The 22,718-nt window shown below is 41.5% G+C and overlaps 2 protein-coding genes across 3 annotated transcripts in view; both read right to left on the reverse strand.

The window, feature by feature from the left end:
• Positions 1-20,589, reverse strand: part of timeout (circadian regulator timeout) — a 66,246-nt gene extending 45,657 nt beyond the window's left edge. The window contains exons 1-8 of one of the 2 annotated variants that reach the window (XM_017249045.3): positions 20,398-20,589; positions 20,017-20,340; positions 13,399-13,656; positions 13,017-13,336; positions 10,952-11,137; positions 7,645-7,768; positions 6,728-6,894; positions 731-902 (exon numbers count right to left, since the gene is read on the reverse strand). In XM_017249045.3, coding sequence (XP_017104534.2) covers positions 731-902; positions 6,728-6,894; positions 7,645-7,768; positions 10,952-11,137; positions 13,017-13,336; positions 13,399-13,656; positions 20,017-20,340; positions 20,398-20,499 — 1,653 coding nt within the window. In that variant the 5' untranslated portion in view covers positions 20,500-20,589. Of the gene's footprint in view, positions 1-730; positions 903-6,727; positions 6,895-7,644; positions 7,769-10,951; positions 11,138-13,016; positions 13,337-13,398; positions 13,657-20,016; positions 20,341-20,397 lie in introns of those variants that run through there. The other variant, XM_017249046.3, reaches the window with a different exon arrangement.
• Positions 20,590-21,946: 1,357 nt separating this feature from the next.
• Positions 21,947-22,468, reverse strand: LOC108130450 (uncharacterized). The gene is made up of 2 exons (XM_017248867.3): positions 22,417-22,468; positions 21,947-22,361 (listed from the first exon to the last, which is right to left on the reverse strand). Exons 1-2 carry the CDS (start codon positions 22,439-22,441, stop codon positions 21,958-21,960), a joined length of 429 nt encoding a protein of 142 aa, XP_017104356.2. The 5' UTR covers positions 22,442-22,468; the 3' UTR covers positions 21,947-21,957.
• Positions 22,469-22,718: the final 250 nt, after the last annotated feature.

The raw sequence follows: 22,718 nt of genomic DNA on the forward strand, positions 1-22,718 counted from the left end.
AAAATGCCCTAAAAAGTTTGCATGCTAAAAAAATGTACTAGAAAGTGGAATAAAAGAATTTATTTTTCCCACAAACATAATTGTGAATTTTCTTTCGTAAACAATTAAATAAGAAGCTTTTCTAAACTAAAATTTTAAACCCAAAAATATTTGTAGAAAACACAATAAGGGAAGTTAAATATTATTTGAATAAAAACCTTAATATATACCGACTGAGAAAATCTGCCAAGTCTTTTGAAAAAGGTTATCCTGCCGGAAAACAACAGAATTCTTGTGTTTTTTTGGAAGTGTGCGTGTGTTAAGGTCACATGCAATAGTGCACTACGAAAATAATACGTACACGATGTAGAAAATACACAAATAACGAAAAGCCACCCGTCGTAAAAATTGAATAAAATGGCAAAACGATGCTGGCCCAAGTCTGGACATTTTTTTTCTTCCATATTTTCAGTCAATTAAATTTCACGATCAGGCCCATAAATCTTTAACGGTCAGGCCATAGACGACAATTGTTTATGCCGAGCTCTATGTGTCTTTTTTTTCGTCGCTTTTGTTTGCAATCGTTTTAAATTTTTATTGGCAATTTAGGGTATATTTTATGGCCGTCACAGCGGGTGCTGACCAAAAAGCTAGCAAAATAAAGTTATTTAATGTGGCAATTTATTTTTAAAACATTAAACCAAGCACATGTATATATAAAAAATAAATGTTTTAATTTGACGTCACTTACCTCGGTGGGCTGTGGAATTGCCGGAGGTTTCGACTTGGCCGAGGACTGCTTCTTCCGGCGCCCACTGCCCCCGCCGCGTCGCTTGTCCTGGACCACCACGGAGTCCTGGCAGAAGCGCTCCATCATTTTAATGAAAACATTCGCCGTTTCCACCACATCGCGCAGAAAAACCCTGTGGGAGGAGCACAGAGGTTAGTTAACGAAATGAAAATACACATATTGTAATTAAATTCTTTATTATTTGTGTGCCTCGCATCAAAATTGAATTTGTTGTTGAACGTTGTTCCATATATCTATATGAAAAATGCATGCCACATGCTCAAAATTCAATTAAATGTGGCAAATGCATAATTTTTTTCCCCCGTTTGTTGTCCTTCTGCTCAGCGAATGCAATTTATGGAAAATATTGATGTTTATTCCACACATCCGTAATAATTAACACGACTGCCGGTGATCGGCTCAAATTTTAAAACAACAATGACAAAATGTCATATTCAAATGTCTGTTATAACAATAGAATTTTTGTTAAAAGGAATTGTAGATGAAAAGTGTTTATGCTCAGTCGCATCTGCAGTAATTAACATTTCTGATTTGGCAATATAACTCCACTGCCTTTGACACATTTTTAAATAACGAAAATGAAATAAATGTATCCATCTATTTTTACCAAAAATTGAAATTGAATAAATCAAAGCCAAGTCTTAATAGGTTCTCTGACAGACCCAAAATATTTATTGAATATCATCGAGTACATTAAAAGCTTTGAAAGTCCTGACTCAAAATTCCCACTTCCACCGCCATCATGACTGACTAGTTAGTCAACCCAACTCGATCCGGGCTGACTGATGATACAGCCTCTCCTCGCCCCCTGTGTGGCCGCTGTCGAAGCCGATGACGCCTCCAATTAGCAAATTACCCCAAAATGGCAAAAGGCAACGGAACTGCCTGCCAACACAAGCCAACAAAAAAAAAATTGAGAACAAAAAAGGGAAATACGAAAAACGAGGCGGAAGACAGCCGCCAAGCTGCCAAAATCAGCTGCCGCTGTTCAGGGCTAACTTCCGCTTTGTTTTTAGCCAACCCGAAAATAAAAGCCAACGTCATTGGGTTCGTCAATTTGTTAAAATGATTGATTGCCGTTTAAATAATGAAAATAGCGCGAGTCACCGACAAGGGACAATGCAAAATCAGGCGAATATGCAAAGTAGACGGACGATTGATACGCTTAATACTAAACAAAAAATTAAAAGAAAGAAACGCTCTACAAAACCAGATATCAGAACTATAAAAATAATACAAACATTTGAAATATACTCGTTCGCTTGGCATTCAAATTGACTGTCTCCCCGGGTTCATAAAAATCGTTGCGTTGGCGACGAAAAATGTCCAATAACCGAAAAGGTCCACTGGTTGACACTTGCCGATGACGCCGCCTTTCAAATTTATGCAAATTCATTGCGAATTTTAATGTCCCTTGCATGAGAGTCGCGGGCAGGAGTAGCGAAAATTCCATCCTCGACATTTTCGAATGCGGTCAATGTGCCACAACGCACCAAAGGGGCCGCCAAATGGTACGCATCTGTTGAGGTGATCCTCGGAGCCAGCGACCCAGCCGGGGGAAATGAATTTGTAATGAAAGTGGTTATCCGGCATTCAGGACCCTGGCGGATGGGAATCGATTCAGTGGGCGCATAGACTGTTAGCCAAATTAAACAGACAAATAATTCAAAAGCGTTGCCGCTCAAACAACCAACCAAAAAGCAAAGGCTTGTTCCAACAATGCCGCTAGTAAACAGCGTAGATATGGCCTTTTGATGCAGTTGGCTTTTTAATGGATTTCCCGAAATTAGAACGACACGATAATGCCATTATTTGGAATAGATAGAGAATAGGACAATAGTTCTTGTTCCGGAACATTCAGCTTTAAAAACAAAATGTATTTTTATTGAAAAGAAGAGACTTCTTAGAGTTCCTCACAGCTAACAGAGATATAATCCTTTTTAATGGGATATCCAATTAACTAAATTCTTATAGCCGAACCGAGATGAAAAGTCCCCATGAACCCATTATTAGATGTCCGTTAGCATCCGCCAGCCAATTTGAAGATATTTGGCCATTTGTTTTGATCAAGAACTGTCGGCGGTGACCACAACTGACAGGAGCACAAGTGAGTGGGTTGGGTGGCAGTGCCACACCCGGTGGCGAATTGATGATAAAAGGACACAGGAGTTGGGCAAGGCAAGGCGCAGTCGATTTGAAATTCGAGTGGGTGGCTGTGGCGTTTGATGATAACTGGAAATGCGAAATGAATCAAGAACAGCTATGTGTGTTGGACGATATGTCGACATTACCGCAAAGATGTCTGTGGTGTGGTGGTGCGATGGCGGCATTAACAGCAGCCGAAGCGTAAAAACTGCTGGTACCTGTGGTAGCTTCTGGTGGATGGCGGATAGTCCGCAGCCCGGCTGCAGATGCTGATGATGGTGGTGGCACCTGACCACAACGCCAAGAAACCACAGCGGCAAAACGGTTGGGTCGTTGGATGGTTGGATGGTTGGATGGCTGGATGGCTGGGTGTAAGCTTGCACAACATATTGCATTCCACAAACCATTTTGCAAGCGAATTCAAATCGATTTGCCAGCCAAACCCTGGCTTGTCCTAATGATGCGCAGGTGCAAATCGTGTAACGCCCACTCCTGCAACTGTCCACAGTAAGAAACTAGAGGTTCCTTCATTAACTGCTCGTCATAGGGTTTAAATCTTCGCACTGGGCCTTAAGTGGGATTTAAAAACTTCTAACCCGTCTTCACATCTAAGGTGAAGGCTAATTCGAGGGGAAGCTCTATGGACACGGTCGTGCAAATTGACGGGCTTGGAAAATACCAAGGCCTGGATCGTTAACAAAATGGGTTGCTGTCGACATGGAGGTTCTCGAAACCACCGAAAAGTTCCGGCAGATCTTTTGTGGCTGCGGAAGCAACAGAAATATTGAACAAAAGAAGAAATTTATATATATTATATATATTATATATGCATTTCTATTTTTTATTCTTACAAATTTCAACTAAAAGCCCTCTTAATTTTCTCACTGCACATATACCTAATCTCAAGCATATGTGACCAGAAGGTGCCTGGGAGCAGGACAAAGATAAATCGTTAATAAATTATTTATAATTAATTTGTATGCACGCGGTTTTGTAAGTTCTTGTTGTTGTTGTTTTTATTGTAGCTGTTGTTGGCCAACTGTTGGCTGGCAGAAACTGATTTGATATTCGCGTTTACGCTGATTAAATGGACGCAAACAGCCACCAGCCACAATCCACCGAGACTGTAGGATGGAAGGACGAAGAAGTTGAAGTAGCGACAGCAGCAGGTTGAGCATACAGAATTAATTAGAACACTTGGGTGTTCTTGGGGTTGGTCAGCGGTTTTCTGGGACTCTAATGGTACGGGGTTTAATGTTTTTTGGGTGGGGAACGAGGGCTCTGCCGATGGAAGATTGTCTTCGCGTCGGGTCGGGTCGGAGCGCATGTTGAATAAATGATAAAATGTAATTGCGCCCAGACAGCGACGAACTGACAGACCGACAGACTGACTGACCGACCGACCTGCGGGGATTGTTGTTGTTGGGGTATAAGGCGTTTATAATGAAAATATTATTAATTATGACAGCTGCAACAACAATGAGTGATGGGCCTCCATTGCCGGCTGCTAGCCGCCTAAAATGGGTGGGAATATAAAATAATCCGGAACGTTAAGTGGCCCAACCATTGGCAATGCCATAAATTATTCATCTTGACACCGAAAAATCTTTAATCTGTCGGCCACTCAAACACTGATTGCAGTTCAAAAGGCAACACAGCATTTACATAATTGTCAATTGGCCTGCTTAATTGAAAGCTCTTCAATTCTCTGATGATGACACAACTTAATGTTTAATCGATATTAAACTTTAAGCCCACTATTTTCAGTTCGGTCCACATTAATCATGCTCCAATTAAGCAACAGTTGCTGCACCAGCGAAATAGCACATCTGCAGATACACGCGAGTATCTGTATCTATACAGCTGTATCTGCAAACGCGACGAGTTTCCTGATTCCAAGCACCATACACCCATCCACCCACCATCCTGTGGAGGTCGCCAAGCTCTGTCAATTTCATGTTTGCGCGCTAAATTAATTTAGTCAAAGCTTTCAAATTGCTACTGCCCCACCTAACAGACTCTCGATTCTGGCAACCAGAGCCCGCCCAACCGACCGACTGCCTGATGTGATGCGTTGATAGTTGCCAGTTGCACAACAAACTATTTATCTGTCAGTGTGTCATCAGAAACAGTGGAGTATAATTCATACTGAGAAAGCGATTTTCAAAAACATTTATTTATTGAATCAATGGCATGAAATTTCTTCACAAAAGTAGTCAGGACAATAGCGTATACATCCATAAAACAAAAGAATTTTAAACAAAATTCTAAGCCTTTAAGCCATACACATGTTATACCATACAAGAGCCACCTTTCTAAAATAATAAACATGCCTTGAATTGTTTAAACTTTAAAGCATTGCTAATATTGAGTTTAAACTACTTAAAGAGTTTCATCGACCCATCGTATCCTACTGCAAATGTCATCCGAGTCGGTGACATAGAAATAAATTTACCCATTTATTGGAGGTATATCGCTCAGCACGCAGCACTCGCTGTCAAACAGACGTTTGACGGGCGAATTTGTTCAGCCATTTAGAAATATTCAAGTGAGTCTAACTCTTCATGTTCGGCACTAAAAAAAAAACCTGCAATTATCTAAATGGATTGCGCAGAGCCACGCAGGAGAGTGCGGCTGAGCTTGCCTTTTCAGAATCTGAAAGGATTCTGACGCCGGATGATGCCTATCCAATTGATGGAAATAAGCAGGTGCATGCAAGGTGTTGGGGGTCAAGTCAATGAACCCAATCTCTCCAACCTAAATCAGGGTAATGGGTTTAAAACACTCGAGCTGCACACCTGCGAGTGATTCCATCCGAGCAGCACTCAATATCTAAAGCTCTGCAGCCATTTATCAGGTACCAGCAGAGTCTGTGAAACCCTGCATCTGAAATAATCTTTATTCAGCTCTGAAGATGGGTAAGTACTGGTAAGTCGGCAATTAGGATGCATCTGAGGTGGCAAGGTTTTTACAAAAAAAAATAATAAAAAAAAAACATACTCAAAGCAGCATGCTGCTTTCCAGTAAGTGGCATAATTTTTATGCCAGAGCACGCATGCAACACAAGCTTTTAAAATCAATTAAAGTCTTAGCTAGAAACTCTGCCAGTCCCCTTGCCACGACCCGCAAGTGTGCAACTAGTTCATTTTACGTTGCCTGCTTTTGGGGGACTTGCCACTCGTAGCCTTAAGGAACCTAGTGTTGGTGCAACACCATACTTGCCAAGTATTTACATTCTAATTTACATTTTTTAAATACTTCTTAAGAATTTATAGAATATTAAGTCTTATAAAGGTTAATGAAATACATTTTGAATCCAAAGCTAGGTAGTTTTGAAAGGACATCTCTGATAGGGCATATCCTGGGAGAGTCCTGGGCAAATAGCCGAACAAACAGACCAGAACTCAAGACAAAGGCATGCCGCCAAAACAAACAGAGCCTGATTGTTGGGGCGAAAGGCACTGAAGGACTGACGAGACTGGGAAGTCCTGGCACTGCATATTTCGCTGGGGCAGTAGGAACTGGTGGTAATCCCATTAAAGGATGTGTATTTGGCTTGCTTATTTGCGGATGCCACGGGGTCGCCACTCGCCGCTCTCGTCCTCCATCCTTTATACGTTAGCTATCAGAAATGCAGTTGGGTGCGGATTCCGTTTCAAATAGGATAATGGGATTGGAATAGGTGTGCGTGAGCGTGTGGGTTTGTGGCATGGCCGAAGGGGCAAGTTATTTCCAATCGGAATTTGGGTGCGTAGCTCTTCCGTCCTCCCTGCCCCGAAACATTATACTCACTTTGTGCTGTGCGCCTCATTGTAGTTCATTAACAAATGCAGCACCGTCTCTCGATACTCCAGGACATAGCACACGTTGTTCAGCAACATATCGAAGAGGGCTCGTGCGTTGCTGTCATCCTTTAGCTTTTGCAGTGCCAGCAGGCTCTGGAGCAATTCCCGGAATGTCTTTAATTAAAAAAATATAATAAAATTGGTAAGCATTAACTTGACAGACACTCGAGTGTTGATTGAAAGGATCGCAGGCCGGGGCATGGTGTGAGTTGCATTGTAATGAGCGATGACTGAGGAATGGGACTTATCACATGCTTGTAATTGCATACATATACATATAGTTAGTATTCTCGATGGCCTGTGGTTGGTCAGAATGGCTTTGGTGCCGAAGGAGTTGATTGGACTTGGCTGGAGTTACTCTTTGTCAAATGGTAATGAAGGTGTCTAAAATAATCATGGGATGTGGCCTAAATGCTTAGCATCAATAATTTATTAGAATTAAATGATGAAAGGAGTCTTTTACTGAATACCATGATAGCAGTTCGAAATCTCGTCATCCTTAATCCATTTTAATTTTTTCCTTTCCAATCAAAGAACTGAATGTGCCACGCATTTTGAACTAATCCCCATAAAACCGAGATGTGCACTTTCTGGCAGCTTTAAGGATCTGCGTAGGGGCGCCCGGCATCAAGCTTAATCCAAGGCTAACGGCGAACAGCAGCGGCGGCCCCGAAAGTGCACTTATAGTGCCAAAGCAAACAACAACAGACCCGCTGCACACTCTTCAATCACACACACACCCTGGCAAGGGCTTAGATGGCCGTAAGGCGGGGCCGGATCGGGATAAAGGTTGCGAAAAGAACTGGCAATGGAAGTGCCAGTGGCGCGAGCACGGGCACGGGCACTGCAACTGGAGTGACTTACCAAAAGAGCAACATGCAGTCGCTTGGCCCAGAGACGCGCCTGTTTCTTGTCGCTCACAATCATGTCCATGTCATGTTGCATGCGCGTCAGGACCCAGTGGAAGCATTGTACGCTTAACGATTCGCTGCGAATGAAATGGAAAAGCCAAAAAGGATACGTTAATTTTGAATGCAGTGGAAAAAAAAATAAAGATAATTTGGTATAAATAAAATAAATATAACTCAAAGTTCATGCTTATAATAATGTGCTAATATTTAAATGGTACCCTAGATATTAATCCGTCTTTTTCCCTGTGTATCTCCATTTCTCAAAGTGCCTTGATCACCCAAATTCTTTATGTCTGCTTGCATATTTATATAGAAGAATGGTGTGCATTAAAGTTGGCCAAAACTTGGCAGAAAGGAACTGCAAAACAGGTAAGCAGCTTGTAGCTTGCATTTCCCGCTCGACCCCCGTCATCCACAACGGCTGCCACTCGCAACTGGCAGAGCGAAAAACTCATTAACGAAATTAATTTTTAAGTAGCGCTAGAATTGAGCGGCAGCCAGCCTAAGTTTCATGTTGGGTTGGGTGGGGCGTTGACATGCCGCCCACTTGCCACACACCAGCAACCCATCCACTTGCCACCGGAAGTTGTCGTGGCTGCAGCATTGCGCCTGCAACTTGGCTAAATTAGCAGCACGACGTCGGCTGCGGCGACCATTAAAGTTTGCGACAACGTCAAGAGCATTTGAAGAGGCATTAAAAACAAATTAATTACAGATGTGCGGCATCAGCGGCAGAAGCAATAAGACTCCAAATAAATAAATTATAAAATCAATAAATGTGCAAAGTATAATAGCGGAAAGTGGTTATGTTCCCCTTTCAAATGAGAAGTTTTAACAAATGTTATTCTACAAATACCTGATCATTCCGAGACATAAATAATTGATTTCGGTATCAATGCTTGTACGTGCACTTGCTTATAAAAAAATATACAAACTCGATTTCACTTTTTGGTGGAAAAGGGCTTGGGTAAAAGTTTGCCCATCTGAAGGCCCATACATTACAGCAATGCCATGCTTTATATAGTGCAAAATCAGTAGAAAATGGCAGACAATAAAGAAAGTTCGGGGCGGTTGGGGGGCATGGCGTCAAATTGCATTTGAGGAAATAAACAGAAAGTTTTATGGTTGGCAAGTATATAGACTCGTATATATGTATAAGAGAACCGAATGAAAGAAAATGAGACAAAAAGGTATGATAAAAGGCAGAGGGACATTGCTGAAAATGAAAAACAGGAGCTGTAGGAGCTAAAGGAGCTGCAGGAGAGCAGTCAAGCGGGGCAGAAACTTAGAATAGTGCGAGGGTGGCCCTCCACTTCCGGAATAGGGAAAAGTAGCCAGGACCAGGAGGAGAAGAGGTCTGGCAAAACTTTGCGCCAACGGAATGACAACATTTTTGCAAAGCTTCATTGTTGTCATTCAGAAACTAATTTGAAAGTAACCAAAACAATTTTAAAGAAATTTCCCACCACACAGCCAGCAAGGGGGGGGGGGGCGGAAGGGAGGAAGGTCCTGCTGAAAGGGGAAGTGGATGCTGGGCAAGGAGCAAGGAGCAACGTCAGCCGGATGACAGCATAAAGAACGCAAAATTTTATTAACAGCATGCTGGACAAGAATGAAAACAACAAGTCAACAGAAATGCCATTGAGCAAAAATTCCAACACTTACCAAAAAAAATTATATTATTTAAGAGATATTTTTAAATTAGCTTTAGACTTAATTCTTGGGATATTTTTATAGAAAAATATATAGACTTGAAGAATATATCTCAAAATATTTTATAAATCCTTTAAAAATAAAGTTCAGTGCAAGAAATTCGCGAGGGCAGCTTCACTTGCTTTACTTTGGCATCTTTGGCGTCGACTGGGGTCAAGAATATCTGGGAGTACGTTTCGCAGCCCAAAGTGACCCTGGACTGGCCTGCAGTTGTTGTTGCAAAGTGGCAAAGTGCCCTGGGTCAACAATTGGCGTCATGACTTTGATTTGTGCATGTGTTTGTTGCCGCCCCCACCAGCCCCCCGTCCCACCCAAAAACTCGTGCAATAAAAAGTCAGTGACGAAGCGTCGATGGCGGACAACCAGGACAGCCCGGGTCCAGGACAGCCCGGGTCCAGGACAACCGGGCGGGCAATGACATACAAATTGTGTTGTGACCACAGAGGCGTCCAGAGTGGTAAAAATTCTAAAAGCTGGTAGGGGACCCGAGATGCTAGCGAAACGTTTCACATTTTGTGTTGACATACTGCTTGACCATTTTGCGGACTGGAGCTAAAGGCAAAAGTGCTGCTGCCAATGGTAATTGTCCTGTTGCGAAACTTTATTTGCAGCGCACTTTTCCCTGCTGCGATAAAAAAATAAATAAAAAAGAAAACCATTCGACGGAAACCACTGGAAAACCTCATTTAAGCGGCCCTTGGTTTTCTCACTTCAACAGCTCAGATGATGGATTGCCCTTTCGACAGATAAAAAATAAAGTATTCTGGCGAAAAAATTTCAAGAAAATCAATTTTAAGCTTATCGAGTACATTTGAGGAGAACTATACTGTTTGGAATTCTTTAAATTCTTTTCAACTCTTGAATAAATGAATCATCATCGAAAAACAAAACTTTTTAGTTTCCAAAACAAGTTTAATTTGTATCCTTAATAGTTTTATTTTCTTGCAGTTCGCTTAAAGCTAACAAGTTTTTAAATTTCAATACCAGTTTATTTGGCCTTTGTTGGCAAATATGTTCGGAGTGAGAGTGGCCACCGAAATAAAAGTTTTTCAGAATTTCTTTCATTCGAAGAGTGTGGCAAAGTAATTTGATTAAAAGCCTCGATGGAGGAGGCTCGAGAGGACAGCTTGTGCGCACCGTATTTGCATAACTGCTGACTTGCTCGGTGGCTGGAGGTCAGCGTTTCATTAGCCACCGAAAGACAAGCTCCTCCATCAGCAGCATCATCGTTCTATCACTACTAAGAGCTTCTTCTATCTCCATTCGATGGTATAGGCAATTAATTGAACACTTTGCCCAACCACATCGCATATCTGGGGCAAGTCAAGCAGTTCCAGCAAAAATCACATTAAACTTGGCATTCGGAAGTGTAGTTTGGGTGATAGTGATGAGCAGGTTTTAAGGTCATAGCTACTATGTCATTCTAGAAGTTCTATTAATGGGTTATATGTAATTAAAATTAAACTTCAAAGTATCTCTGTAATTTCTTTAAAAAAAATATATAAATATCAGCATCACTATCGAGAATATAAACGACTGGCACTCACCTTACTAACTGCAATTGTAGTCCACTCAAACGGTTGAACTCCATGAAAAATCGTATGGCCCACAGGAGATAGGAGTCATCGTGACTCGACGAGCCGGCGTTGCGTTCCAGGACACGACGCACCTGCCGCACCAGCGTGTTGTAAGCGGAGCGCAGGACCTCAATGCAGTACTCGCGCAGGCACAACCTGAAAAAGCCAACAGACAGGATGGGGGAAAACATTGTGAGAAAAATCTGAAAGCCGGATGGATTGAGGAGGGCAGAGTGAAAAGTGGAGAGACATGAAAAATGGTTATACCACAATAATATTGATTGAAAGCGAACGCCCTCTATCAGTTTATATAACAAATGCGGAAGTTGCAGCGGCATTTGGCAGCGCTGATGCAATAAATTTCGCCTGGCCAATTTATTTGTGCAACGCTGGCTAAAAGAAGCAACCAGCCAACCATCCCACCAACCAACCAACTAACCAAGGCCCAATTCCACCCACAATTCAACCGAGCGGAGAGCAATCTCTGCCAGAAACGCATCGATGCCGACGCGGTTTAATTTATGCCCAAAAGGGGGCAGACGCATGAAAAAAAATGGCATCTCTCTTGGCGGCTTATTGTAACATGCACTTGTGGTTGCCTAACAAATTGTTGTGTTTCTGTGCCCCCTTCTGGAGCACGAGGTTCGGATCGAGTCGGTCAGGATTCCTACATACGTGACATTGATGAACTTTCGCTGCCTACGTGCCCGGACTTGTGTCTTTTGGGCACCAGTTTGTGGTTGCCTTTGTTGGCCAAAAGCAAAGGCCAAACGGCTAAAACCCGACCCGCTTTTGGATGGGACATTTGGAGTTGTCTAATCGCAGGCACATTTGTTCTGCTCTATCAATTTATGGGCGCCAGAAGATTTGCTCCCGGCGTCCACAGGGTGAGCATCTTCCCCATAAACCAGGCCAACTAAGGCCTGGCTAACAAGCAAAAATGTTGCCCGGCCAGGGCAGGTTGGCAGGCAACCATTGAAATCGCAGCAGCAGCAGCAGCACCAGCAGCGGCAAAATGGGAAAAACCTTTTGAGGATTTTACTTGAAAATTGCACGGCTCAGTGGCCAGAGATTCCAAAGTCGATGCCGATGGCAATGGCGATGCAGAAAATGCCGATGCCAATGGCGCCGCCAAGTTGCTGCTGCAGTTTTATCTCAGCTTGGGTTTTTATGCCCCGGACCACAAATTGAAGAAAAGTTTGAAACTTTTTCGGCGAAGTTTAAATGCTCTCAAGAAAAGGCATAGTATTTATCTAAATTATTAATCAAAACAAGCATAAAATTTTAATTACAAAATAAATCACTCAAAGCTGAATTATATAAAACATTTAAAATAAACAACAAATAAAAGACCAGCTTTATCATCATAGATCTTAGTTCCCAAGCCTTTTAATATAATTTTTGAATAGAATCCAGAGAAAAGAGTATACTTTTTAGTTATCAAAACGACAAACAGGACTCTGGCCATAGCATTAACTGTAACTATTGAAGCCAGCCCCGATAGAAGTGTGCCTGTGGCGGGAAAGGCGGAGAGATCCTTTAAGTAGTTTGTTGGTTAGCAGAGAAGCATAAAATAGCTGCACCTGGTGGCCATTAGGTGGTGCGGCAGCCGAGGTGGCCGGCGCCAAGATATTGTTTAGCCCGACCAACTGAGACGGAACTCTGGGAGGCACTCCGAAAAGAGAACCCGCCAACAGCCAATATCGTTTCTCTGATTCTATAAAACAGGAAAAGAAGTGGCGACCCGGGAAGGAGCAGAAGGAAAGTAAAGGGTCTAAAGGAAATGGCTTCATTTATTATTGAATATTATTTTATACGCTCGCTCTCCGGTTCAATCTCTTGCCTCCTGTGGCAGCAGCGTAAAATCGAAAATCAATGGCCGGGATGTGGCCTGCCAGTTGGTTGGCCATAACAATTCCGATGCTAATGGTTGAGGAAGAAGGAGCAGCCGTACAATAGACATGGGCCCAAAGTGCAGGAAGTGACTGCAGACAAATGGATATGGCCTGGAGGAATCTTTAGGACTGTGGCTCACCTCACGGTGAACGCGCTGCGGCGGGTCACCTGCGCCTCCTCCTTGATGTGGCGATGCGAGCGCTTCTGTTGTTGCTTTTCGCGGTCAAAGTCAATTGACGATACCCGCTCCAGGGCCTGGTGACATATAACATCACGATCCGAAACGGACTTCATGTTGCGGATAACGTAGGTGCCGCCAAAGCGCGAATGCCGACCAGGCGGAGGTTTAGCTTGGCGACGGGCACGCTCCCGGCGGCGGGCAGCCATGAGCTCCTGCTGGTCACGTTGCTTCTCACTGAGGCTGCGCTGGAGGGAGGCATCCGCTAAAGATTCAGCACTCTGGAGGATATAAAGTATTAGATAAAAATTCGTTATATGTTTTTAAAATCCTGTTAACCAACCTGTTCCCTGTAAAGCAAGCAGAGAATCTCCAGTCCGTGCAGGTGGAACTGCTCCTCATCCGGCGAGGATATTATAAACAGCACCAAGTCCAGCATTCCCGTTTGATGGAGAGCCCAAATAATCTGATCATGTAGACTGGCATCGTTGTCAGCCCGACATTCGGCCTCCGGATTGGCCGGAACTTGCAGGACATTCCGCACCAGTACCAGGATGCGTTCAATCAGCAAATTCTGCTCCTCGCTGCGAATGGCAAAGGCCTGAGGGCACAAGCAAGAAAGGAGGAGAAGGAATCCCATTAAGAGTCAGTGTAATAAAATGCTGCAGCAAATCCCAGTGTAAAAATCTAAGCACCAAATCCCGCGAGTCAAGTTAAAATAATCAAATGAAATGAAATTAAATTAAATTGCAAATTTATGTAGCTCGACTGTAAAACGGAAGCCCCGACTCAGGGAAAGACAAGCGATGGGACCACAACAAAGTCAAGTTGAAATCAATTTGAGTCGGGTGTGGGCTATAAGGTTGGGTGGAGAATGTGGGCGGGTGGGCGTATGGGTGCTTGTTGGGTTGCTGGATGTCCTTGGTCGCAGCAGGACATTACAGTTGCTGCTGTGAGCTTAAAAATAAATACAACTAATGCGGCTTTTGTGCCTACAAGCCAGCTGTGACTCCTCGACACCGAACCGAAACCCACCCAGAGCCCAACAACTCGGGGACCTGGACCCCACAACCCCGGCGGGGGCCCTTCTCAAAGGCAAAGTTAATAATGACTTCCGCTTTTGGTTTCCCTACGCAACACCAACGGCAAAAGTGGGCCCAGACCGAGGAGGAGGCGGCTCATTCAAAACTGAAAGCTCAAAGTTCCGGCCTCAGATCGGAGAAAGTGGAGGAGGACTTTCTCCACCTCGGGTCTGTCCACTTGGCTGCTCGCCGCGCATACATCAAAGCGTGTAAGTCGGCGCGACGCAAATAAAGAAGTAAAGCATAAAAAGTCAGGCCGCAACAACAGTGCACTTGAAAAAATAACTTTTTAAAACTAAACATTTTAACATGAAGAAATAATGCTACAGTTTTGTTTTGTACACTAAATATATATTTATTTTTGACTTATGACTTTTAACTTTATTGTACATAACATAAATAGTTTGAATATTTTTGATTTGAGTGCATCTTTTGAAAGGAAGAGTCGGGGTGGAAAGCTCGTACAGCCAGAGGCAACAGCGGAAAAATCCTCGCACACATTCATTATCAACGACAACAGCCACACAGCAACAAAAACAAATAGACAGCAACCATATAGAAATTCGACTGCATTTAACCTAACACCAAAAAAAAACGAGGAAAATGAAAATAGAAAACCAAGAAAAACGGCACAAATAAAAGGAAAAGAGCTCCCTAAAAAATGGAAATGTAAAGAAATCCTCGGGCGACTCTTTGGCAACGCCGGCAACACAGCGCCATGAAAATCCTTTGGAATTGCTCCCCGGAGTGTTATGAATGTCGATTCAATCGGCTTTAAATGAATTTATTTCGTTGTGTTAGACGATAAGGCAGCGTGGAGCTCAAAACACGATGGATGGCCCGGCTCTCGCATCGTTTAAGTACAGGCTTTTATATTCCAGTTGCCAGGATTTTATAAGTTGAATAATTATTAAAAACTGCTATCTTTAGCTACAGCCGGCTTGATTATCCTGCAAACAGTTGGGGCGGCAAATAAAGCATTTATGGTTTACCCGCAAGGCTCATGGTAGTCAAGCCGGAGCTCATCCGCAAATTTTACACGAAATCAGGCCCTTTTCTTTTATTATACCCTTGCAGAGGGTATTATAATTCTGGTCAAAAGTGTGCAACGCAGTGAAGGAGACATCTCCGACCCTATAAAGTATATATATTCTTGATCAGGATCACCTTCTGGGTTGATATAAGCATTTCCGTTGGCCTCTCTGTTTCTACGCTAACTAGTCGAAAGCTATTGACTTAAAACTTTGCATACACCCTTCTTTCCTTTGCAAGCAAAAGAACGGATCACATCTCGAAAAATGGATAAAAAATCTAAAAAATATTTTGTTTCAGGATTTTGATGCAGAATGGAGGAGAATCGATCTACAAATCGTTTAAGGTACTCCGCTTGAGAATCGGATTCTAATTGGGGAAGATATAGCCATGACAGTGGGCCCTGTAGGGGAAAACCCCATTTTCAAGGGAACCCATTAGAAAAATGGACAAAAAATCTGAAAAATATTTTGTCTCAGGATTTTGATGCAGAATGGAGGAGAATCGATCTACAAATCGTTTAAGGTACTCCGCTTGAGAATCGGATTCTAATTGGGGAAGATATAGCCATCACAGTGGGCCCTATAGGGGAAAACCCCATTTTCAAGGGAACCCATCAGAAAAATGGACAAAAAATCTTAAAAATATTTTGTCTCAGGATTTTGATGCAGAATGGAGGAGAATCGATCTAGAAATCGTTTAAGGTACTCCGCTTGAGAATCGGATGAGAATTGGGAAAGATATAGCCATGACAGTGGGCCCTGTAGGGGAAAACCCCATTTTCAAGGGATCCCATCAGAAAAATGGACAAAAAATCTTTAAAATATTTTGTCTCAGGATTTTGATGCAGAATGGAGGAGAATCGATCTACAAATCGTTTAAGGTACTCCGCTTGAGAATCGGATGAGAATTGGGAAAGATATAGCCATGACAGTGGGCCCTGTAGGGGAAAACCCCATTTTCAAGGGATCCCATCAGAAAAATGGACAAAAAATCTGAAAAATATTTTTTCTCAGGATTTTGATGCAGAATGGAGGAGAATCGATCTACAAATCGTTTAAGGTACTCCGCTTGAGAATCGGATGAGAATTGGGAAAGATATAGCCATGACAGTGGGCCCTGTAGGGGAAAACCCCATTTTCAAGGGATCCCATCAGAAAAATGGACAAAAAATCTTAAAAATATTTTGTCTCAGGATTTTGATGCAGAATGGAGGAGAATCGATCTACAAATCGTTTAAGGTACTCCGCTTGAGAATCGGATGAGAATTGGGGAAGATATAGCCATCACAGTGGGCCCAATAGGAGAAAACCCCATTTTTAAGGGATCCCATCAGAAAAATGGACAAAAAATCTTAAAAATATTTTGTCTCAGGATTTTGATGCAGAATGGAGGAGAATCGATCTACAAATCGTTTAAGGTACTCCGCTTGAGAATCGGATTCTAATTGGGGAAGATATAGCCATCACAGTGGGCCCTATAGGGGAAAACCCCATTTTCAAGGGAACCCATCAGAAAAATGGACAAAAAATCTGAAAAATATTTTGTCTCAGGATTTTGATGCAGCATGGAGGAGAATCGATCTAGAAATCGTTTAAGGTACTCCGCTTGAGAATCGGATGAGAATTGAGAAAGATATAGCCATGACAGTGGGCCCTGTAGGGGAAAACCCCATTTTCAAGGGAACATATCAGAAAAATCGACAAAAAATCTGAAAAATATTTTGTCTCAGGATTTTGATGCAGAATGGTGGAGAATCAATCTAGAAATCGTTTAAGGTACTCCGCTTGAGAATCGGATGAGAATTGGGAAAGATATAGCCATGACAGTGGGCCCTGTAGGGGAAAACCCCATTTTTAAGGGATCCCATCAGAAAAATGGACAAAAAATCTTAAAAATATTTTGTCTCAGGAGTTTTATGCAGAATGGTGGAGAATCGATCTACAAATCGTTTGAGGTACTCCGCTTGGGAATCGGATGAGAATTGGGGAAGATATAGCCATGACAGTGGGCCCTGTAGGGGAAAACCCCATTTTCAAGGGATCCCATCAGAAAAATGGACAAAAAATCTTAAAAATATTTTGTCTCAGGATTTTGATGCAGAATGGAGGAGAATCAATCTAGAAATCGTTTAAGGTACTCCGCTTAAGAATCGGATAAGAATTGGGAAAAATATAGCCATCACTGTGGGCCTTACAGGAGACTATATGCCATTACTATCGGAAAAATCGCAAGGGTATATCACTTCGGCTCTGCCTGAAGTTAGCCTTTATTTTATGTTTTTTTAAGAAGCCAGAAGCGAATCTTGAAACTTCCTCCGCTTCTAATTTAAAGGCGTTACATGTATAGAAAGTTTAATATAAAGTCGGATTAAACAAAAAAAATAAAATAAAAAAAAAAACAACAAAAAAATTTAAAAATAAAAAATAAAAATAAATAAAAAAAAAATAATTACAACAAAAATTACAACAAAACTACAACAACCAACAAAAACATCAAAAATTACAACAATATTTAGAGCAAAAAAAAAAAATAACTATTTTTCCGATTTTTCGGGCGTTCTTAGGTGCAACCTATGAGAATCGAGGAGGAGGGCACTATTTTTCAATTAATTATTTTTTAATATTTTATTGAATAGTTACCAAATTAAAACAACTTCTGGCAAGGTATCGTACGCAAACAAACGGTACAATTTTACTCGTCGTTTCTATTTGACTTCTAGGCAACCATAAAAGTAGGCTATGGAATTATGAGTGTTTAAATTTTCAGATTTATAATTTATAAACATCATGTTATCCTTAAGAAATTAAAGAAGATTTCTGTTGTTTTAAAAGCTTTGTAAGCTTATCTATCATGGCAAATAATTATCAGCTTATATAGTACAGTTACTTAGCAGATATAATTAAATTACAAAAAACTATAAAAGAAAGCTAACTTTGGGCGGAGTCGAAGTTCATAATACCTTGATAGCTTGACCCTTTACCCTTGATAGTCCATAGCGTTGCACACTTTTGACAAAAATTAGATTACCCTCTGGAAGAGTATAAAAACCAAACTTCTAAAAATAATTCCTCTTGTATTATTTTAGGAACCTTTTCTATCATCTAAAGCCTAACAATTGAAAAAATTGTAAAACGCAGAGGATAAAAAAGGACCCACCCACACACCAACCTATCCACCCAAACACTCACATGGATTGGCAATCATTGTTGCCTTGTTTTGGCCTTTGTGGTTTCGACATTGCTCCTACCCACCCGTGGAGGTATAATTTGATTCGGTCTGGCTTTAGCTTTTTTCAGCTTTTGAGAGTTTGGCGTTGACACGGAGGCCGGAATTCGGATCTGAGGAGTGACGTGTTTGATGCCAAGGTGCCGTCGTATGCGTTGTCATTTCGCCACAGTGAAGCCTCGTCGCCACCCAGCACTTGTCGTGGGTGTTTATTAAAGCGACCTGTTGCGGCTAAAAGCAATTTGGGCGAAACCTTTTAGAGATTTGACTGGAAATTGTGAGATATGTTCAAATTAAATTCCTTTCAGATTTTCGACAGTACAAAGGATGAGAAAACACTTCAAGGGGTTTCGGGTTGCTGGAGTAAAAGGAAAAAAAGGTCGTAGGGAACAAATAGGGAAGATTAAAGTGAGTAGATATGAAGTTCAAATTAGTTATGAACCCCCACAAAGGAGACGAGAGTAGTCATAAAAGCCAGGAACTGGCCAAAACAAACTCTTAGTGGGGATGAGAAATGGGAAAAGCATTTTCTCTGCCCACACAAAAACTTGACTTCTAGCAGCTGCAAGAGCCATTAAAACTTTTGCGTACCCGCTCGGCCATTAATACATAGATTATAAAGATTACAGAAATAGTTGCGCAAATGCCCCAACGATAATTGCCTGGGCTTTAGAAACCATAGTGAAACGGGAATAACATAAGCTAAATATATTTTTGAGGATAAGAGATCTTTAAATAATTCCCTAAACTAATTAGGCAAACAAAACGGCATACAACTTTTTCATAAATAGCTCCCTGAACATCATTATGAGGAAATAAAAATATATATTTTATATTGAACCGAAATTTTTATAATTCATTAACTCGGAAAAGAGTGAAGACAAAATACATATGCGTAGACTTTACAATTTAGAAATCAACTGCCATGGGGGTACAAACATATTTCCGTAAGATTTTGAAAACATTACAAAATATTCCAAAAAACATTTCTAATTCATCAGCGTCATCATCAAAAAAAACATAATAATAAAAATTATGGTACGCTGGAGTACTGAATAGTTATTGAAGTCGAGACGACTGGAGTGACTAGGCACTTGGACCAGCAACTGGGGCGCCAGAGGCTTTACACGTGGAAACTGATGCAGCGGATTATCAATATAGTTGGCCCCTTCATTAACGTAATAGGTGCTCCTGAGCATTCGAAGACGTTGGTTATTGATAGACACACATCTGGTAGTTGTCGGAAAGCCGCTGCCTGCATGACGAATGGTGATCAAAGCATTCTCGCCAATCCGGGACTGACAATATGGACACTTCACATTGTCTCCCTGCGTCTTGGTCCAGGATTTTATACACTTAGAACAAAAGAGGTGCCCGCAGAAGCTAACACGTGGCACACAGGCGGTGCGCAGGCACACCAAGCAAGAGTAATGTGTGGATTCAGAAACCGACTGGCCATTTGCACCGGTGTCCTCCTGGCGTATCTCGGCCCCCTCATCCTGCACTTCCTCTCGGTTAACAACTTCTACCATTATACTTTTTTTTCGATAGGGAATTTTTTTCGGTTCTGACTTTTTAAAATGGAATTTATTAGTTGTAACTGGTTCGTTGCTACTCACTATTTCCAATGCCCGTTTGAGCTTCTCGAAAAGTGACGTCCAGATTTTGTCCTTGGCAAAGGCTGCTTTGTAGCCCTGTAGTATGTCGATCAACTCCATGAACACTTTCCGTCCATGATTATCACTCGGTGGTCCGTCTCTGAACAGTAGCAGCGTCGGATTGGTAAGGATGACCAGTAGGCGAATGAGCAAATCGGACAATTCCTCATGATGTATGTAATCCGGTAGCATGTACACCAAATCTGTCTGCAGCACCTTTGCTCGTCCCAAATGGCGGCGATACTCGTGGTTGTCCAAATCTCTTCGCAGTATCCAAATTAAGTGCTATAAGAAAGACAATAAATATCACTGCATCCAATGGATTTCTTTTAATTGTTGCACCTTTAAGCTATCGGCGGCATCAGGTTCTGCCTCATATTTGTCTCCATCGGTGTAACCCAGTGCAGCGCACGTTGCATCAATATTAGCCAATAAAATGGACATTTTTCATTTAAGTTTCACAGTTTGAACAATAAATAAACAAATTGTTTTGATCGCAAAATAAAAACACAGCACAATATGATTTTCGAGCGAAAAAGGCGCGAAACACAAAAACAGCTGCTCGATCGATAGGCGATAGAAATATCGATAGTTTAGGCAAGAAGTTAGAGAAAAATCGAATAGTGGCGCACTTTTTTGAAAAAACATTTGAGAACATTTGATTTTTTAATTAAAGTTCGTTTTTAATTTAAAAATGTAATCATAAGCATTTGACAACTATAAATAATTAAAGCCTTGAAAAATATTGATCCCAAAACAGAACACAAATTTTAAACACTTAATATCTTTCATTTAAAATAATTTATTAAAAAGTCCATTATTCTTAAATTTACTTTGTGTACATTTGAAGATAACTTGCAGGCTTACTGGAGCATAAGCCATTCGTATTTGTACACACAAGTATATTCATAGTTTCCATTTAAAATCGATTTAAATTGGAATTATTTGCTTGCATCCTGTGGAATTCAGGGGAGAGGAAGACAAGCTCCTTGAAGAAAGCAAATGGAAAGTCTCTTTTGTGCGCCGACCACCACCTCCCCAGTGCGGTAAATTTGAATCTCTTCACCATTTTCATTGGTTATTGGAGCAGGAAATTGCTCGGCAAGCCGGGGCCACAAACGAATCATGCAAATAATATTCCTGGTCAGGCTGCAAACGCTCTAATCACCCGAACACATTAAAAACTAAAGGCAAAAGAAGAGGCGAAATTAAAAGCAAACATCGAGGCTGCCGAGGATACCAGGATACCACTACCACCACCACCACATGTACTATGTAGTCACTCAAATGATATGAACAAACACGCTGGGCAAACTTTTTCCAGTCCCAGAGAAAATACGGAACGGAACGGAAGTACCTGGTGGGCCTGAAGGCTTTTACTTGCTCTCTTGCCACCGCTTCCCTGGGAAGAAGTTGAATTTAATTAACTAAGTAAATGCCCAGACATGGGCAGCCTTATTTATCAAAGTTCTCAGCCGGCGATGACGATGATGGGGCAACAACTACTTCTAAAACTTGCTGCCTTGACCAAATAAGCAGAGCACGTCAAAGCGCCCAAGGGACTCCTCCTCGTTCATTCTCTCACCGAACCAATGAGTGACAGACTGACAGCAAGGACGAAGGACACTATGCAAACCTGATTATAATGTGTCAAATCCATTATGTGCTGTCAGGCTTTTAGGCACCGAGAGCGCCTTTTCGGGGTCACCGAACGAACTTTCGAGCCAACTTTGCCCAGCCGACTAAGTTAATTATAATTCTGGACCTCAGCTAAGCCGTCAAGAGCCAAGGACTCAATTAAATGCATAGCCCAAAATGCACTCAATCGAGATTCTACTATTTGATTTTCAATTTTTCACTTCAAATACTAAATAAAGATGTTTTGACAAGGTTTATGCCAGATTATAAATCATGTTTAATGTTTTTACCAAAGGAGTGGTGACTGTGCGCCTTTCGTTCAGAGTTGTCACGCATATTTTTGACAAAAACGCCATTAAACAGAAAATCGAAAGGATACTCCTTTAAGTGTTTCCAGGTCTCTGGAACAGCAGGATGTTTCTGATTTATCCAAAAGCAACAATACTGATCCGACATAGTGCCTTTGAGTGTTATGTTAACTTCTCCAGAATTCGCGCCTTCAGCGTATATATATTTTTCTGTTTTACGTGTCCTTCCCACGGTCTTTTTCAGACTTAAAGAACTCTGAGGTGGAAAACTTTTTTTTTTAGTGGTGATTTCCACAGGAACTTCAAAATCATCAAGAGCCTCTTGCATATGAGTGAGGAAGGGCAGGAAAACCAGGGTTCCTGGAATATTTTCGGTTTTTAGAAAGGTAGGCAGTAGATAGTTTTTTAGTATTACCCAATAATATTATCCATTTAAGCATTATGAAAGACCTGCCTTGTTGAATTGTTTCCCAATAGTAAATAATACTAATAAGAATCAAATCATTATGATTATAAGAGCATGAAATTGCAATTGTTTCATAGAATTGGTATTACCAAGGTAAAGATACTGAAAATGTATATTCAATGTTTTTATTTTTCAAATACTTTCTAAATATATAAACATATAGTTCACCTTATAGACTCTGATTTTCACGATCGTCTGAGCCACATGCCATACGCCACACACTCGTTAGTGGCTCCAATTTGGCCCCCGGG

The sequence above is a fragment of the Drosophila bipectinata genome, chromosome 3R (genome assembly GCF_030179905.1).
Source record: "Drosophila bipectinata strain 14024-0381.07 chromosome 3R, DbipHiC1v2, whole genome shotgun sequence".
Taxonomy (NCBI): Eukaryota; Metazoa; Arthropoda; class Insecta; order Diptera; family Drosophilidae; genus Drosophila; species Drosophila bipectinata.

Bases quoted from the DNA above. Each gene is read 5' to 3' on its own strand.
- LOC108130450 (XM_017248867.3), bottom strand. From the start codon at position 22,441: ATGCTTAAATGGATAATATTATTGG. The intron at 22,362-22,416 runs GTAATACTAAAA...AAAATATTCCAG, and splicing joins TAAATGGATAATATTATTGG to GAACCCTGGTTTTCCTGCCC.